Here is a 20,841-nt window from a genome sequence, read left to right on the forward strand (position 1 = left end):
CTTCTGAATCTATGTTCACTGCTGTTAATGAAATTATTATGACACAGATAATCTTTAAGTTTGTAGACATAATTGACATTTTTTTTGGTATATTTGGTATATTTTTGGTATATTTGGTATATTTCATTGGTATAAAAGTAATTCTGATGTGGTTGTCCTTAATTATTTTGATGCACCTTTTGAATATGGGAACAATATTGACAAGTTCCTAATCTTCTGGTCTCTCCAAGCATTCAGTGAAACCTTCATAATGATTGTTAGTACCTTGGAGTTCTCCTCTCTACAATGACAACAACTTAACTTGAGAAATTTTCAGTAACATAGTAAGACATTACAAGGCACTTCATAGGAATGATTATCAAATACAAACTTGTGCACTGTGCTAGAGGAGTATCAAGACAGGTGTGTAAAATCCTGGTTAAAGAAGCAGGTTTTGATGAGCATTTTAGGGGAGAAGAGGGGATTGGAAACAGAGTGCTGAGGGAAAGTTTTCCAGAACTGGGATTCTAGATAGTTGAAGGCACAGCCAAAGGTAAAGCAAAAAAAAAAACTGGGGTTGTGCAAGTGGCCAGAAATCGAGAAGTACTGAAATATAGGGCTACTCTTTACAGACCTTTGCATTTAAGGGGTATTTGCTGTCCTCATGCCCACACTGATCTGTCTGCAATTTTGTGTAGGCTAGGGTTGCTACATGCCCCAGTGTCAATTTTTGAGCATGACAAGAGGAGTTAATGGGTGGGGCAGAAATTTGATCATTTACCACCCTCTGGTTTTGGGCATGAAGTAGAAGAATAACCTACACTGCACCTGTTTCAACTCTATGAAGTAGGTAACAGCCATTCACTGATTTATTTCTGAGGGTGATGTCCTGAACAATCAGTCAACCTGCCTGATTTGAAATTTAAACAGTGTGGCAGTTAACTGCCAATCATATATTTTTGCTAATTACCCTGATGAGTGCAATACAAACATGTTTAACTGCAGCAAGAAACTAACAAAGAGTCAGCTCTGTTTTGTTTGAGCCTTTAACTATTTTTTGACCATTTTCTCCCTGATGTATAATATCCACTCCAATTTTTATATTAGTGGGAGTTATTTCTAAGTAAAATAGTATACTTGAAGTTAACTGTGAAGGGATAGTTAATGTTCCAGCAGGAATTTGCTAATTTCTTGTTTACCTGAATTGCTGTGACTGAAGCAATGTTAGCATTTATTGTGGCCTGATTGTATCAGTTAGTACAAATTGTATGAGACTGTTAAAGAGACTTGTCCTTTTCTTAGCAATTCAACTTTTGATCAAATGTCTCTTCTTTTAATACTTGCTGAGTACAGACCCTCTTGTGATAGTCAGGATATGTAAACCTGTACTGTATAAAGATAACCGATCTTGGTAGACAGCAATTAGTAGTCCTGGGTTTGGAAATAAGAGAGTAGACCTGGTTAGGTTTTGAAGATGATCTTGCCATGAAAGACTGTGGTCCAGATTTTCCTCCTGGACTCGTGAAATATGAGTCAGCCCTTTTTGTTGCTTCCAAAAAGCACATCTGATACATGACTTTCTTCAGGACTTCTTTTTTTCATACAGTTTGCAGTTTCCATCTGCAGTTTTGGGAGAAGTGTGGATACCACAGTAGGCTAATTGGAACGCTCATCTTGGTTCTCTGGGACAACAGGGCAGAATCTTGTATCGTTCTTATGCAGCCAAACCACCCCTTTACCCTGCTGCAACCTCCCAATATACCACTTGCATCCTCCATTGCCTCTCACCCAATATCCATGTAAAAACAGTCCCCGATCCACGTAAAAACAGTGGATAGCTGGAGAAAGTAAGTTGTCTTTGAAAAAACGTTGGTTATTCCCATAAGTGCCGATTGAGTTGTGTGACTCAAACAATCATCAGTTTGAGTATCAATCAAATCATGACTATCTCATAATAATCTCTTCTAACTGTTATTCACATCCCTGAGCAGCTGTATCAACACTGTAGCCTAACATTTTTGGGGCTTGGTCAAGCATTCATAATGGCAAAAGCTATCAAAACAAACAGATGGTGTTTGTTCCATATCAAAAGAAGATTACCTGTCAATCAATGGCATGGAGCTGGTCGTTAGATTTTCTTAACGTTTAACAGCAGGGCAATTTTCTTCAAAGTACAAAAATGTTTGTACATTTAAGCTTCAGTCCAAAACATGAAGGTGGAGTTCACCATCACATTCTCCTACGATTTTGAATGCATTATGGCATTTCATCCATGCGAAAGAGAAAAGTTCCTTAACACGTCCCAGCATTTTCGCAATGCTAATCCATGTAATGGTTGATTTACCTGTACAGGACAGAGTCCTATGATCAGCTATTCATTTAAAACACATCTGCATTACATGACATCTAATAGTGACATTTGAAGGTGTTTAAACATCTAACACATTGCTGAAGAATCAGAAACATTCTGACAGCTATCTTTCTTGACTGGTCATGACCCCTCAAAGTATTTTTTAGCTTCCAGTGCATGAAAAAATAGCAGAGAAGGAAATTGAATTTTTCATGGTCCACATGATGGCAACCCCTACCTCAGTAAGAGTTCATGTGTGTTTCCAATCCGTGCGAAGGTCAGATGAAAAGAAGGAAGAGGAATTTAGTTTTACAGTTTACACACATTCAGTTTTCGGTTTCCCATCCTTATTGGTAGCCAGAACTCTAGTCATGGAAATACTGACTTTGCCTATGGACAGGATTAGACTGAAATCCCTGTCCTGTAATAAAATACTGTGGTCCATATGAGGGATACGAGCTTTGGCAGAAGTACCAGAGACCAGTGATGCCCTTAGGAAGGAAAAGGAACCAGAGAACCTACTTGTCACAAAAATTGCTATCCTTAGCTCTCCATTTTTGTTTTATTAATTTAACAAACTTAAAGCGTCTCACTAAGTAAGTTGAAATTTTAATTGCGACGATTTATTCAGAGAAGCTAAGCACAATTTATTATGTAACTGAAAGGTATAAACACCTTTAAGATAATCCGTTGATCTTCAGGTAGAGTATCTTGATTTGTATTTCTGCAAATTAATCTGAGGCGGCAGATGACGTGACTGAATAACTAAATGAGTACTTTTCATCTGTCTTTATGAACGACCTGGAAATGTGTTGCTGGAAAAGCGCAGCAGGTCAGGCAGCATCCAGGGAACAGGAGAATCGACGTTTCGGGCATAAGCCCTTCTTCAGGGCTTATGCCCGAAACGTCAATTCTCCTGTTCCCTGGATGCTGCCTGACCTGCTGCGCTTTTCCAGCAACACATTTCCAGCTCTGATCTCCAGCATCTGCAGACCTCACTTTCTCCTTTATGAACAACCTATAAGGTGTCTGAGTCCTACTCTAAGAGATGTTCATTGAGGTACTATATGAAAAATTGATAGACTGTATTAGAAAGTCTGGCTGTCCTTAAAAATTGGTAAGTTACCAGGACTGGATGTTATGCATTTGAGAATTCTAAGAGAATGGAGGGAATTAGAGGCAGTGGCCATATTCTTCCAATCCTCCTTAGATACAGGATGGCATAACAATGAATTCCCAATGAAATAGAGAAACACCAATTTTAAACCTTAATCAAAAAGATGCAAGGATAACTCCAATCTTTACAGACCCATCAGTTTAATCTTTGTGGTGGAAAGCTTTCAGAAATGATAATCTGGCACATATTAAAGTCACTTAGATAAATTTGGATTAATTAGTGCAAGCCAGGGAGATTTGTTAAAGGCAAGTTGTGGTTAACTAAGTTGATTAAATGTTTTGATGAAATAACTGAGATGATTGTTAAGGGTAAGTGGCTGGCATGGTGCTTGTGGATCTTCAAATAACTCTTGATAAATTGTCACATAATAGATTTCTTAGCAGGATTGAAGCCTATGAAATAAAAGGGAAAGTGACACCCAACCAACTTTTCATCCAGGCTGTCAGGAAACTGCGTATCATGGGGAATGGTTGTTCTTAGTCTAAATGAAGGTATCCATTGGGGTTCCTGAAGCATTCATTATAAGACCACTATTTTTCATGATATATACTAATGACTGAGTTTTGCGTGTTTAGGGCACAATTTCAAAATTTGGAAATTTTGCGAGCTGTTGGATGACTGTGATAAATCTCACGAGTAATTAGGCTGCTGGAATGGGCAGATCTGGCGTAGAATTGTGAAGTGGTACGTTTTTGATAGGAAGAATGAAGAAAAGCAATTGAAAATAAGGGAGGCAAATCCAAACATGAAACAAAAACAGACAGGTTTATTTTATTGTGCATAAATTGGATGGCAAGGCAGGTTGAGGAAGTGTTTAAAATGCATGCTGGATTATGGTCTTTATAAACAGAATCATAAAGAACAAAAACAAGGACAGTATGATAAAATCTTATAGAATTCCAGATTTACCTTAGTTGAACTACTGTGTCTAATTCTGGCAGCCATGGTATTAGAAGGATGTGAAGGTTTTAGAGAGGGTGCAGAAAAGAGTTACAAAAATGTAAAGGTTCCATAGATGAGGGATAAAATAGAACTTGCTGAGAAGACATAACAGGTTTGGCAGCATCTGTGGAGAGAAAGCAGAGTTAATGTTTTGCATCCATGACCGTGTTTCAGAACTGTTCAGTTCAGTTCAGTTCAGTTCTGAAGGAGGGTCACTGGACTACTTCCCCTCCACAAATGTAACTCAAGCTGCTGAATTTTCCTAGCAGCTTCTGTTTTAGTTTCTGATTTCCACAGTCTGCAGATCTTTGTGCTTTTTGCCCAGAGATGAGGGACTTCAGTTCATTGGTAAATTAGAGGAACTAATTGTTTTCCTTTGGAGAAGAGATTTGATGAGTATTCAAAAATTATGAAATCTATGACAAGAATAGATAGATGATAATTGTTGCATTTGGTAGAAGGGTGAAGTGCCAGATTTAAGATGATTGTTAAAAGAGCTATCTGTGCCATGAGGAATAAGATTTTTACATACCAAGTGTTTAGAGTCTAGAAGGCACTCCCATGACAGTAGTGACAGAAGATGCAAACAATACTTTCAAAACAGAAATGCAGATAAACCTGAGCAGAAAATGTTTGCAAGGTTGTGGGGAAGGGCAAGAGAATAGAACAAGATAAGTTGTTTTGCACAGAGCTGGCACATGTAGATGAGCCAATGTTCTCCTACGCTGTAAGCTTTCTATGATTCTATATCACTGGATTCTTTATTATGCAAAGCAGACAACAAGCACAATGGGTTCGCAATACAATTTCCAGTTGCCACTGCTGTAGGACAAACATTTAGTTGATTGGATCTTCCCAAAAATGGCATTATTTGTCAGATTGCCATGCTGCTTACAAATACTCCATTTCTGCAGGATCATCAGATATCAGCTATCAAAGATTTGCACTGTGCAATGTCCCTTGGAACTCCGTTGGGACTTGGAGGGATGGGGAGGAGACAGGACACATCTCTTTTAATGGCACTAGCTGCCATGTGGTAAGTTTAAAGGTACAGTTTAACTGTTAAAGTGAATGGGTAGGTAAAATAGTACATCAGGAGTAGTCATGTTATTGTGTAATCAGATGTGTTGGTGGGGGGGTGCAGTCAGCTGATCATGAGTAGTCATGGAGTCAGGATGGGAGTGGGTCCGGGAAGCAATCACATTGGGTCCTGGTCAGGTATTCTGTGCGGTGGTGTCTGGGCTTAATCAGGTCCTCAAGTATGATTGAGGGAGTGTTCAATGATCAGGAAATAGTTTGGGCCATGGAGTGCATGGCTGCCTGAGGGATTGACCGGGGTCTCAAGTGTCATTACCAAAATGTTATTCTAGATTTTAATCTGTCAAACATCTTCTGGCCAGCTACCCAGGTAGATACTGCAGAACTGTCCAAAGTCTCCACTTCATGGAGGGTCAGGGAAACAGAAAGCAGAGAGCTTAAACAACTTGGGAAATTTCCACATATATCCACACATCAAGATTTCCACAAATGCCCAAATGGCATCTTCAGTTTTGCATCTGAATTCCAACAATTCACAGACTGAAAGATGTCGCTCATTGTATTTGTGCTAAATTCGTTTGCATGCTCCTGAAATACAGCTGTAAGTAGTAAACCAAGTACAAGTGTTCTAAGTATTTTGTATGAGAACTGGATTAGTCAAAAAATGCACAATATTGCTCTCACTAAAGAAATTTGATGCCAGAGGTAAATGCAATTCCCCTATTGATCAGACTTAGCTTGTCTCAATTATGATGTAAATAAGGTACAGAATATTAGGTGATTTGACTTAATAAATTATTACAAGCAGATTTCAGCAGCATTTTTGTTGAGCATTGTGCATGCATTATTTACTGCGTAGAGCAAGTGCCAGTATTTTGTTAAGGTGTTATACAGTTTGGTTAAGGAAGGAAATGGGAAGTACTCCAGAAGCTTGTTTGTGAGGTTTATTAGTATTTGTCTGTATGTTAGGTTCTTGCGTATTTTCATTAAATCATTTAAAAAAAAACCCACCTTGTAGGCTGTCTGTATTGATTTCTGTATCTTGACTGCTTGTTGTTGAGTTGAAAGGGGTGAATAAAAGAGGAGGGCATCAATTTCTGTCTTGGAAAATATTTTTATTTCTAACATTGTTCTGCCAGAATTGGGATGTGTAATCGAAAAGTTTATTTCAGGAGGCAAAAATCTCCGTTTCCAGCGGGAGTCTTTGATTAATAAGCTACTATTTTTAAAGATACACTTTCTGGACAGATTCTCAACAATATTCCTATACTTGAATTATTATTCAAATTTAAGGATTTTTTCGAAACTGTCTTAAAAGCCTAGAATGAAGTGTATGGATACACCTGAAGATACATCAGATCATTAATAATTTAAACAAAGATTTTGATCATGTGCTTACTAATACAGATACATTTTGATTATTAGTTCTGTTAAACTGGCAAGAGGCAGCCAGGCAGTCAGCTTCCAAAAATTAATATTTTCACTGAGATTCTTTTTAGTTTTGTTTTATCTATATTGTTAATCCTAAATTCTGTTTCAGATATCTTAGCTGATAGTATACCTTCCAGCATTTTCTATACTGTATTGGTTTCCAACAGTCACCCAGTGTGTATTTCAGATTTCAACATTCACCCTAACACATGGCTGGGAAATGTCTTTTGACATTATGCAGTAAACCTCAACAAGTATTCACTACAATATTTTTATGAGTAATGCACTTTGCTGCCCAGGTACTGCCACTCAAGTCACCTACAACACAGACTACATTTTAAATATCAAACAGATATCAATGCTGAGTTGGGGGGTATCTTGGAATCAACAATTGCAAACACATTTGTAGAGTACAAACATGTTGACTGTTGACTTATGATAGAATGGATTTTACATTGTTATTATGAAACAATTATTAATTTATTATCTAATTTTTATATAAATCGTTACATGAAAAATGTTGGTTTTACATTAGTGTGTGTAAATGAAACTTTTCTGGAAAAATGAGTTAATTGCCCATAATACACTAATAGAGCAATACATTCCATTGGCAAGTTTTATTGACTTTTGATCATTCTGCAGTATATTTATCAAATCTCATGAAGTGCAAGTTTTATGTAATTTCAAACAAATGAAATATGTTGATACCCATCTAGATAGTGACCAGCTTAAAAATTAATACACAAAGGAGGTACAATAGACCAAGCAAAATCTGGTATGTAACTATAGCATGCAAATATAAAACATTTCATTACTGAAAATTTTCAGAACCTATACAGGGAATTTGCCCTAACTAATTTATTCCAATGGTTATCCTACACATCAGTTTCCTCCCATTAAACCTCATCAATGTATATCAACTTATGCTTATGTTCCTTTCTCCTTTGTAACTACCAAGCTTTCACTTAAATACGTTGATGCTTTTATATCAATTATTCTTTCTGGTAGCAAATCCCATTTTTAATAACTCTCTTCTGAATTCCTTATTGGATTTATAAATCACTTTTTCTTACAATATGGCAACTAAAAAGTTTGTTGAACTACATGATGAATAAATAAATTTGCAGGATGATGATTTTGGTGCAGAATTTTCTATGCTCTTTTTATTCTAAGTGAATGCATGTTCTTGTCTTGTTTTGAATGTTGCTGGGAACTTACCTTCATTGTATTTATTGATATGTCTATGGCTTTTTCTTCCACTGGTGTAAGGACTTTGTGAAACGCAGTGCCTTTAAGCCACTCCATATTTTATTTGATTGCTCATCCCCTACCTAAGCCGAGACACTGGCCATAAACTAGACATTTAAAATCACCCAGGAAAGTTATTTGACAATGTCCTTCCTGTTTCAATGAGTAGCAAGTGAGAAGACACCTGCTGAAAATCAGTGGGGTCATGCTTTAAATTAACATAACAACCTGCAATGACCTAATCATATCCAACATTGTATTTCACTTCATGGCCGAAGCAGGGAAGCAGTTGTGGCTATCCTGGCTGGGTGAATATGATGGGAAAGAGCTACAGTCAGAAAAAACTAAAACAGATAATTTTGCTTTAGCCTTATTTTAATTTCCTTATGGGGCAGGGGAGTAAAAATATCCCATGAAGAACAGTTAGGTATCCAGTATCCAAGACCCCTCAACCGTCACTCACAACACCATTGCCATAACATACCAGGTCCCAGAGACTGTTGAGTTTAGGATAATTCACTATTCAGCTCATCCTATCCCATCTTGTTTCATTAAGATTCAAGACTTAAGTATCAAGTGTGGATACCTTCTCAATTCAACCCAGTTATTTTGACAACCAATAAGTCTTAATCTGTAGTAATTGGGTCATAACTCTGCCTAATTTTTTTTTCTCACCTTTATTTCATTAATTCCAATCCCCAATCTCGTGTTTCCTTAACTGGAAACTTTGGCACAGCTATGGTTTTTGTGCTGGAATGAGTTGTCTTAGCAAACAGTGAAGATCAAACTTGTGACTGCTGTAGAGAACTGCAGAACGCCGGACTTTAATGCTATCCGAGTTCCTTGATTATTTTTCTTTTTTGAGGAAATAATTGATTTGAGATTTATTTAACAATACTGAAGTGTTCGTTGTACCAATATTAATAAAGAGCAGGTCATTGTTTGAAGAAAGTCTGTATTGTCTTTAAATGTAGATACTTTTCTTCAAACAGAACATTGGTGTCAAAATTGACTGGGCCAGTAAGAGATTGAATCTGTTTTGATGCCCTTGGGGAGAAAATGCCATGCTGTTGAATGCTTTTGAGCCTTTTTGTACATCTGAAGAAGGAATGTAGTGGTGTCCATTTCCTTCCTCGTTTTATTCAATTTATTTGCTGATTCTAGATCTTGATTACCTTTATTAACAAGAAAATACACTCCAATTTTTCTGAATTTCTTGTGATCAACAGACTTTTGACAAATAAGTAATTTCAGACATATTAAAGTTTGTTGGTTTGTGGAGGTTAATGCAAGACAATTGACTTTTATTTCCTCATGTTCCATTTGCAGACCACTCAGAAAATCAATGCACGCTGGACAACGGAGGAGCAGCTGCTTGCAGTACAAGGTGAGCTTCATCTGAATCTGGGATTTGACAAATGTTCCTATTCCTTTGGCATCTTATGGGTATTAATGAAGTAATCAAACAAAAAACCCAAGGCCTCTTAAACATGGTGGATTTTACATTACACTTAGCTGCTTCTACATGTTCTTTAGCCAACAGCACTCTTAGGATAAAAATGAGAATTTTTTTCTGGAATTCAGAACTTGTTTATTTCATAATCAGTACTACTTTATTTGCTTTTTAAATTAACCTCGGCTGACATATGAACTTCTGCTGATATGTCAAGTATTCATTACAACAGGGAACACAATTACAATTAAGCTTGTAGAAGCATTGGAAGTAGGTGCATGAGCAGGCCACCCAGCCTGTTGAGCCTCCTCCATCACCTGGACAGATCAAAGCCAGTTGTCTACCTTTACTATGTTTTTCCCACTATCCCTGATCCCTCAGTGAAGTTTTAAATCAAGAAAAGCAGGAATTCATTAAACATGTTATTTTCTGTGTGTTTTTCTAGTGAGCAAAATTTATGCAAATTATCAGAATCTTGCGACATCCATAATTGTTTTTGACAGGAATTCGGAGGTTTTTTTTAACAAAAACATTAGTTTGGCACTGAAATTGGTCTCAAATTGGAGCTGGATTCAAGCACTTTAAATTTTGCTTCATTTGCCAATGCTAGAAAATCACTCCAGACATCTACACTGACAGCTGAATCAGGTGCACCCGTGACCCATTTAAAGATAACCTGTGTATGCTAACACATGGGTTTTTGTGCTTAACCTTGACATCAGAAGTTCACCATCTACAGTACTTTATTGATATTTTTCTGTTTCCCACAGAGCTATGCTGAGGCCTCCAAAATAAGATTTTCAATTGCTGAATTATGAGCATGTCTGAGCTAGGGAGCCCTCTTCCCATTCCATTCTGGATTAGGATTGTACCATATTCTTTATTTTGTTGCAGTCCTGAGCCAGCAGAGACCAATTCTAATTTCTGTAAACTGTTTCCACCAGCTCGTGTGAATGAATTTAAACCAAAGTTAAAAGCCAGAGTCCAACCTGCAGTTTTCCACTGCTATTTAATTTTTTTTTTTCAAAGAAATGGCCATTTATAAGAGTGTGTTCTATTTCTTTAATTTTTGGAAATTTTATTTTTAATCTTAAGTTTCTTAAACCTTTTATTATCTTTCTGAGTTACAATTTTTGCAGTCAGCTTTATAACAGAGATTTGGAGATACAGCAATTTTGAATTTAAGAGGTTGATTTAGCATTTATAGACATACTCATAAACTGTTCAAGAAATACTCTGTTATAAAATTTTAACACTCAGTCCCATTGCAGTAGTCAAGAGGTATCTTTTATTCTGCTTGCTGGGAGCCAACACTGGTCAGTCCAAATGCTTCTTCAGCAAGATTCAAGTGAGCACAGTTTACATATGTTTTCATTATTAGTTACAACTCAGTGGTATTTAGGCAAAAGCCACAGAATAATGGCCGCTAGTGGGCTGATAATTGTGTTCCAGTACAATAATTGCAGCGCAGAGGTATTATCTTTACAGAAACAGAAAGAATGTGCGTATATTCTGCATAAAAGGTTTACGGTGGTGAATTGATGTGGTTTGCAACTACCAGACAATGTGACAATTGCCTTCCCATTAAGTTATTCTGTGCATTGTTTGTATGCTTTCCATTTCTTAATCAGGTCATCCTGCATCACTATTTGTGTATGCTCCTGATCCTGACTGGCACATCATAACAAATCCAAATTTTGCACCTTTAGTCCAGAGATGCTTTTACTTAAATTAGGTGTGCTAATTCAGCTCCCTCAAGCTTTATGGCTGAGTAACTCCTCCAAAACAGTTTAGCCAGTGTTTTTGATTCTTGAACTTGTTGCAGAAATTTGAAACCTAAAGTTATAAGTAAAATATTAGCATTAATTAGTTATAGAGATGTACAGCACGGAAACAGACCCTTCGGTCTAACTCGTCCATGCCAACCTGTTATCTTAACCTAATCTAGTCCCATTTGCCAGCACTTGGCCCATATCCCTCTAAACCCTTCCTATTCATATACACATCCAGATGCTATAAATACTATAATTTCACCAGCCTTCACCACTTCCTCTGGTAGCTCATTCCATACACGAACTATCATCTGTGTGAAAAAGCTGCCCCTAAGGTCCCTTTTATATCTTTCCCCTCTCACCCTAAACCTCTAGTTCTGGACTCCCCCACCCCAGGGAAAATTCTTTGTCTATTTATCCTATCCATGCCCCTCATGATTTTATTAACCTCTATAAGGCCACCCTCAGCCTCCGACACTCCAGGGAGAACACCCCAGTATGTTCAGCCTCTCCCTATAGCTCAAATCTCCATCCCTGGCAGCATCCTTGTAAATGTTTTCTGAACTTTCAAGTTTCACAACATCCTTCCGATAGGAAGGAGACCAAAATTGCGTGCCATGTTCTAAAGGTGGCCAAACCAATGTCCTGTACAGCTGTAATATGACCTCCCAACTCCTATACTCAAGCTGTGACCAATAAAGGAAAGCATACTAAACGCCGTCTTCACTATCCTATCTACCTGCCAGTCTACTTTCAAGGGACTATGAACCTGCACTCCAAGGTCTCTTTGTTCAGCTTTAAGGGCTTACCATTAAGTGTATAAATCCTGCTCTGATTTGCTTTTCCAAAATGCAGCACCTCGCATATATCCAAATTAAACTCCATCTGCCACTACTTAGCCCATTGGCCCATCTGACCAAGATCCAGTTGTATTCTGAGGTAACCTTCTTCACTCTCCACTACACTCCAATTTTGGTGTCATCAGCAAACTTACTAACTATTTTCACATCCAGAAAACCAGTAGACCCAGCAGCAATCATTATGACACATGAAGTCCATATGGATCACGTTTACCGCTCTGCCCTCATCAATCCTCTTTGTTACTTCTTCAAAAAACTCAGTTAAGTCCATGAGACGTGATTTCCCACACACAAAGCCATGTTGACTATCTCTAATCAGTCCTTGCCTTTCCAAATACATGTAAATCCTGACTCTCAGGATTCTCTCCAGCAACTTGCCCACCACTGATGTCAGGTTCACCGATCTATATTTCCCTGACTTTTCCTTACCACCACGTTAGCCAACCTCCAGTCTTCCGGCACCTCAACTGTGACTATCGGTAATATAATATCTCAGCATGGTGCCCAACAATCACTTCCCTAACTTTCCACCGAGTTCTAGGGTACACCTGATCAGGTCCTGGGGATTTATCTACATTTATGCGTTTCAAGACATCCAGCAACACCACCTCTGTAATATGGATGTTTTTCAAGATGTCACCATTTATTTCCCCATATTCTATATCTTCCATGTCCTTCTCCATAGTAAACACTGATGCAAAATATTCATTTAGTATCTCCCCTATCTCCTATGGCTCCACACATGGGCTTCCTTGCTGATCTTTAAGAGGCCCTATTCTCTCCCTGGTTACCCTTTTGTTTTTAGTGTATTTGTAAAAGCCCTTTGGATTCTCCTTAACTCTATTTGCCAAAGCTATCTCGTGTCCCCTTTTTGTCCTCCTGATTTCCCTCTTAAATATACTCCTACTGCCTTTGTACTATTCTAAGGATTCGCTCGATTTCTCCTGTCTTTTTCTTAACCAAACCCTCAATTTCTCTAGTCATCCAGCATTCCCAATACCCACCAGCTTTTCCTTTCACCCCAATAGGAATATACTGTTTCTGGACTCTCGTTATCTCATTTTTGAAGGCTTCCCATTTTCCAACATCTGTCCCCATCAGCTTTTGAAAGTCCTTGCCTAATACCATGAAAATTAGCCATCCTCCTCTTCGTAACTGACTTCTATATACTGTATATTATTCACAATGCACAAGAAATTACTAACACTAAATATCCAACCTGTATTGGCACAGGAAAATTAGAGCATCTTTAAAACTATGGATTCTTATTTCACTGATATTGGATGATTTAAAAATAGGTAGAAATAGTCAACTGAAATGTTCCAACACTAGAATGCCCTGTAAACTTAAATGTAGAGTGCTGCAACACACATTTAAAGATTTGTACATTAATAAGGCAATTTACCCAACTTTCAGGACTGCAAGTATATGGATTTCAAACTTTGTAATCTCAGTGATAAAGATTACTGAGACTATTGTGTTAGTTCGGCTGAGCCAGTCTACATCCTTTTTAGACAAATAGCCCTTTCCATTAGCAACACTGAGGTTTTACTGTTTTTGACATGTATGATTTATCTCTGCAACAGAAGTTAGATGCGACTCATTTAAAATAAGGATCCTTGATACATTGAAGAAAACTTTTTTACTTGTAATCCTTCACATTGGTAATTGGATAACAGGTCCAGGAGATTATTCATGTGAATTTACTTCGTAAACTGTACACCCAGCACAATGTGCAAACAGCACAACCTTCCACCTATGTCTTTCTGTTTACTCCTCCATATGTCAAATATATTAAAGGGAGAAGGCAGGAGTATGAGGTTGTGGAACATATTGGCCATGATGAAATGGCAGAGCAGACTCACTGACCTGAATGGCCAAATTCTGCTCCTATATCTTATGACCTTATATTTACTATTTTTCTAATTTTGTGTTTAGATGTTCAGAGATATTTCCCTCTTACTGCTTCACTATCAGGAGGTGAAGTCATAATCTAAAAATGTCTTGTGTGACTGCAGGTGTCCGTAAATATGGAAAGGACTTTCAAGCCATCGCAGACGTGATTGGAAACAAGACTGTTGGACAAGTGAAGAACTTTTTTGTTAACTACAGACGTCGTTTTAATCTTGAAGAAGTCCTACAGGAATGGGAGGCAGAACAAGGAACACAAGAATCTAATGGAGTGTCTCCCACATCAGGGGATGAAGGAAAGCCCACCTTGATTTCTGTTCCAGCAAAAAGTCCAGATGTAGAGGAGGAGGTAGTAAGTTTTTCATCCCATCCTTTGTTTCTATTGTAAGTGTACTTTAGCATTTAAAAAGAAATAGTAAGGGCTGGGTTTTCATTACCAAAGCAGGTGGTAGAACTTCTTTATTGAAGGTGCCCCGTCAGGCCAGATGTTTGCTCTAGCCTCGCAGGATATGTGAGATAAAGTCAGGTTCGCTGTCCAAGAATTAGATTAGGAGTGGTAACCATGGCAGCTGAATGCCAAGGCAAGCTGTTTAAAAGACCTGTTTTGATTCTCTGGAAATTTGTTTCACTTATTTCTTTATTTTGTTCAGGCTCTCTTACCTCATCCCTTATACCCTGATCCTTCCCCATGCTAATTACATGCCCTCCTATCCAAACCCCAAAAGACCCTCATACCCTCCATGTCAGCTCAAAACAATTCCATGCCTATTCACCCAGTGTACAGTCTGTGGAAACAGTGGTCTGTGAGGAACTACTTAAAAAGCACTTATTTATAACTTTATTTATAAAATAAAAACCTGCATCTACAAACATATAAAAGTGTCAACTAGACATTTTAAAGACCAGGTAATAGTAGGCATTTGATACTAATTTAACTTGTCCAAATAAATATTCAGCCTTTGCAGAAGAGATCACAGACAAAAATATAGCTTTATAATATTTTAATAAGCTGTCAATCAGGCAGAATTTTCCCTTCTTCTCAGCTGTGCCACAGAGATAATCCTTTTCTGGGAGTCTGAGCCACCCTTATTATCAATATATAATGGAATCATTTAACTTCACCTGAAAAGGCAGGTGGCCTTGATTTGACATTTCATTTAAACAAAAGTCATCTAACAAATGTAGCTGTCCCTATCTCTGTACTAGAATGTCAGCTTTAATTTTTGTGCTCAAGTGGAACAACCTTTTGACTCCGAGATGAAAGTGTTACCAGTTGAGCACTCTTCCAATGTCAGAAGATGAACTAAGAATTTTTTTACTGGTTACACTTCAATACTGTAAAAGTAAAAACACTGCAAAAGTTCTCATCGGGTCTCTAATTTGAAAATAGAGATTTCTAGAAAACAATGGAAAGAAAAACTGGGGACCTTGATATAATTTTTATGAATAAAAATATATTAGTTTCTTAATACAGTTGCATCTGAACATTTCATGTGCTCCAAGTTGTAGGCACAAGTTATTCTAATTTAGATATCTAAAGGCTATTTGTTTTCATGTGAGTTATGGCTAGTTCTTCTCCTTATTTCTTTTACAGGTTCAACCTCCTCCAGCTTCTGGCCCAGCACCTCCAACTCCAGTTACTGTTGCTGTTACATGCGTTGCTACTTTAAACCAGCCTCCACCATTGCTTCGACCAGTGCTTCCTGCAGCTCCTGCTCTTCATCGTCAGCCACCTCCTCTCCAGCAACAGACTCGTTTTTTACAGCCAAGACCAACTCTTAACCAACCTCCACCCCCACTAATACGCCCAAGTAACCCTATTCCACCCCGCTTGAACCCTAGGCCAGTACTGCAGCAGCCTCCATCGCTGATTGGAATTCAATCGGAATCACAGCCTTCATCTTTACATTGACTTAATTTTTCTTTGTTTTTGACGTAACTAAAACAGAAAAGTTTGCTTGTGTGGCTTTGTTTAATTAAAGATGTTTCAACATGTCCCAAAATTCACCAACTAAGATGAATGTTTAACACTAGCTAATTGTATCTTGACATACTGCATCTCTGCGAGTTCTTTATTTTGGGTGAATTGAAATCCTGACAACACAATATTTTAAATTAGATTACTTATTGTCTGTCCATGTCTTTTTGTACAGAAAATGAAAATCAATAACATTGACACCTGAGGAACTTAAGAAAAATGTTTTTTGCAGTTGTTTTTGCAAGCTAGTGCACCACAATCCTTATTTTATTGCCCTGTACTAATTTATTATATTTGAAATTACAGTATTCAGTTAATAAAGATTAAACATCAGGAAACATAAAAGATTGTGTTGTATAAAATACAGTCTTTTGAAATTGTATTTTTTATGGTTAAAACTTTTTGGATTTGACAGCATCAACTCCTCGTTGTACAAGTCAAAAACCTGGTCACAAGGAAGTGCACTTAATTCAGTTTAATTCCAAAATAAATCTATTGATTTGAAACATCCAGTCAGACAGAAAATTAATTTTAATTTATTAGATGTTTTCAATTTATTGCATATAATTTGAATTTTGTAAAATATAACATAGCTGAAAGTGAGATAGTTACTGCATTTTATTGGTTTTCATACCAAAGAGGTGCACTTGGTTTAGGATAACTCCAGATATAATCTTCCTGTTGATCAAAATTACAATAAATTTAAATATCTGATCTCAGCTAATCAAAATCTGTCATTATGCCTACATTTTAAAAAATGTATTTATAAAATGATTAATAGCTACTAAGATGTGGCAATTGCTGTATTTTTGTAGCAAACATATTTTAACCTCATGATAATGCAATTCTTTTAAATTAAAATAATTACCTCCTAGGGTACAAGACGTGAGTCCTGTTCACAGGGAAATGAACATCACAAAGGGTACATTCATCACATTATCAACTCAATGTTATTAAGATTATTGAAATTGATGGCCAAGAATAGGTCCTTGAACAGTTATTCACAAGCCAAGAGATCATGAGTCTGAGTTGTAAAGGTGTCCATAACCGGATACTACTGTACACCTTTGAGTATGAACTTTTATTAGTTTTCAGTCTAGCCAGTAGATTGAATAGTTGAATATGATAGAATACTTACTGTGAGGGGAAAGTGGCCAGGGTAGCCCAGGCACAATTGCCTTACTTTAGAAATGTGCCTCCAGTTGGCTGCTAGCAGAAGGCCATTAACCATGATCATGTATTAGAAGACAGTCTGCAGAATCATTCTCTCCCAGAAAAAGGCAAATGTAGATTGTGCCCTGTAGGGAAATAGAGGGAGTGGGTGTGAGAATTTTTCAAATAGTTAATTTTTAGTAAAAACGGCTTGAGAAATGGCTTCATCTGGAGGCTCACTTATGATGTTACCTAGTATGGTGACGAAAATGAACCTTCCAGCTCAACGAGCAAACCTACATCCAGAATGGCTTGAGACTGTATTGATATGCATTAATTCTTTTTCAGTGTAAGATGTTTAAAAATACTAAAATGAAATTATACTGTAATTTGTAGACGATAGCACAAAGAAGAACCTATAAAACCTCAAAGTAGTTTACTGTATATAATGTCATGAATTTTGTCTTATTTTAGTTTATAGGATATGTAACAACTGCGCATGTACAGTCAGCTTCCTTATTTATCTGTTAAATCAGACCTTCTGCATGTACTTTTAAGCAATATTTTTAGTGTGAGAAATTGTGTGCTTGCTCCTTTGCTGTATTAAACTTTTATCTGGAAATGATTTTTTTGTGTTTAATAAGGCTTTTAATAGGTTTGCAGTTAACACATTGTTATAAATAGCTTTTACTGCTTTATATTGGGACCTCTTATGCTCCATAAAAAGTTAATTCTGCAACTGAAAATTTGCAACTGAATATTGCACGGCAAAATGTTTTCTAATTTCTGTAGTTTTGCTTTAGTCTGTCTAATTTGGTACTTGGAGTGACGAACCTTTATGCAAGAGTAAGATGCAAGAAAGACAGAAATTAAGGCCTCCAAAATAGAAGCAGGAGTAAGCTATTGGACCAACATTACATTGAACATAGTAGTGGTTGATTCTCTATCTCAATGCTATACTACTCTCTCACTGTGCATCTTGACACTTCTAGTCTTTAGATATCTTACCTGTTTCTCAGATATATTCAGGGACTTGGCTTCCATAGCCTAGTGTAATAGAGAAATCCACAGTTTCACCACCCTGTGAAGAAATTTCTCCTCATTCCAGTCCAAAATAGCCTTTCATATATCCTGAGACCATAACCCATTGTTCTGGACCCCTGACTGGGGGAAACGTGCATCAAAATTTTATGTTTCAATGAGATTCCTTCTTAACCTTTTAAACTATAATTAATACAATATGACTGAAAACCTTTTCTTGTATGACAAACTTGCCATTTCAGATTTGGGAAAATTGGAAAGTTTCTCCAACTGGACATTGTCAATTATACTTGATTTGTGTGAATGGGGAGACATATATTGATATGGGTTTTAGTATGTTTTCTGCCCATATAAAGTTCAGACACTTTCTGATAATTAGGAAAATGCTTGATGCAAACTAATCACTTAAAAGACTGCAAAATTTTGGATATTGGTAAACGGGACTAGATTAGGTTATGATATCTGGTCAGCATTAACAAGTTGGACCAAAGGATCTGTTTCCATACTGTACATCTCTATGGCTCTTACTTACATATTCAATGACAATGTGACCCAGGTACTCTTGACTTTTTAAACTTTATATTCATAATTGACCTTTCCAAACAAATTTCTACTTGCAGCCCTCAAATCGAAGTACTATCCCATTGACAGATTAATTTTTGAATGCATTTGTATAGTAAAATAATTAAAACATTTAAAATTGGAAAGCTTTTCCATTTGGAGGCTGTCAGTCATGCTATACCTGATTTGCATGAATGAGGGAGATTATTATATTTCAATTTGGCATTACATTGTTTTCTGTTTGTTTATGAGGAGAAAGTGAGGACTGCAGATGCTGGAGATCAGAGCTGAAAATGTGTTGCTGAAAAAGCGCAGCAGGTCAGGCAGCATCCAAGGAACAGGAGAATCGACGTTTCGGGCATAAGCCCTTCTTCAGGAAACGGGCTGAAGAAGGGCTTATGCCCGAAACGTCGATTCCCCTGCTCCTTGGATGCTGCCTGACCTGCTGCGCTTTTCCAGCAACACATTTTCAGCTCAGACTGATTTATGCCCAAATTCAGGTGCATTCGGAGATTAGGAAGATACTTGGGTGTAATTTGATGTCTACAAATTGCCTGCAATTTTCAATATAATTTCTGAGTTACATCCAAGAAGGAAACTTCAGGTATGGATTGTATTAACAAAAAAAATCATTAGCAGTGTTACACAGATGTCAGGATACATTACAAAGTCCAAGAAAACATAGTTAAGAATAGCAAGGATGAGACCACACTAAAGCATGTGAATAGAAATATACATAAGTAATTTTTAATAGAGCAGCAGCTGAATATTTTGGTAATGTATAACCTGGCAATTAGCACTTGTTAAATGAATGGTGACTATGAGATAGATGCATCACTGCAATCTGGATTAAGATGACTGGTGGATGAATGAAGGGAAGTTCATGAAATACATAGAAAATAAGTGTGGATGAGATGGATTGAACTGGGAAGAATCACCACTTGTACTCCCAAAAACCCTTATGTGGTTAGATCACTGAATTGCTTCTTTCATTGTATTCAGGAACAGGCACAAAATTACGACCCTACACCTCACTACATGTAATCATATTTTTAATGGTAACCAGAGGTTTCTTCTCATTTCTGGGAAATGTATATCGTTGCTGCTCCTGACTGTATGCAGCAGTAATTTTGGTCATGCATCTTTGTACCTAGGTGCTATCCTTGTTTGACAAGCTCTAATTTCCATTGGTACATTCTTCCTTGCTTCAGATTGCCTACCATGAATCTTGGAAATGGAAAACCTAAAAGGCAAAATTGTTAGCCCTGATCGCTTATTGAAATTCATTGAGTTGACATCTGGGCTTCACCAACACCGTTCTCCACCCCTCTCAGAAATCACTGAATGGGAGTCATAGGTACCGGTGTTTAGAGCTTAATTGGAACATGGCCAAGACTGACCATTCAGAATAGGAATGGAAGAGAAAGTTAAAGCAATGAGTCACAAGCAACATGACAACACTGTTTTTTAAAAAAACTCCTGAATATTCTGTGTTCCTATCTTTTTGAAATACATTTTTTTCCATGAGAGGGATAAAAGTAAGCCACCTCAATGAGCTTGCCCTAAATGATATACCAGTCTCATTTTACACTTTGGTAAATTGAGAAGTCATAGTTGGAAAAGTGAAACAGATTCATGTCAAATAAATTGACTTTACTTTGGGAAATTAACAGGCAGTTTCAAGAATATTGGCCTTGCTAAGAGCAGTGAAACAACCAATGGAGGAAAAAGAAATGAAATGTTACAGCAGCAACGTCCTGGATTGTTTCTTGACTGGGTTGCAGACTAGATCTCAGACCCTTAGCATTAGACTGGAAGAAAAGGAGTCTAGGAATGACTTAGAAAATTCAATTATCAGATATAATTTTCAAAAATGTAGCTAAAACAGATTAAAGAGAATGTTAAGCTCACCCTCTTTAATAGAAATGCAACAGATTCCAAACTGAAA

The 20,841-nt window shown here is 37.2% G+C and overlaps 1 protein-coding gene across 5 annotated transcripts in view; it reads left to right on the top strand.

The window, feature by feature from the left end:
* The window catches only part of rcor3 (REST corepressor 3), a 68,023-nt gene extending 50,107 nt beyond the window's left edge, over nucleotides 1-17,916 (top strand). For 3 of the 5 annotated variants that reach the window (XM_043695752.2, XM_043695757.2, XM_043695753.2), the window contains 3 exons: nucleotides 9,495-9,552; nucleotides 14,269-14,513; nucleotides 15,756-17,916. In XM_043695752.2, coding sequence (XP_043551687.1) covers nucleotides 9,495-9,552; nucleotides 14,269-14,513; nucleotides 15,756-16,073 — 621 coding nt within the window. In that variant the 3' untranslated portion in view covers nucleotides 16,074-17,916. The remainder of the gene's footprint in view (nucleotides 1-9,494; nucleotides 9,553-14,268; nucleotides 14,514-15,755) is intronic. The other 2 variants (XM_043695755.2, XM_043695756.2) reach the window with 1 other exon arrangement.
* The last annotated feature ends 2,925 nt before the right edge of the window (nucleotides 17,917-20,841 follow it).

This window comes from Chiloscyllium plagiosum, unplaced genomic scaffold, assembly GCF_037043375.1.
Source record: "Chiloscyllium plagiosum isolate Xiang-an unplaced genomic scaffold, Cpla_swu_hap1 HiC_scaffold_10, whole genome shotgun sequence".
NCBI lineage: Eukaryota > Metazoa > Chordata > Chondrichthyes > Orectolobiformes > Hemiscylliidae > Chiloscyllium > Chiloscyllium plagiosum.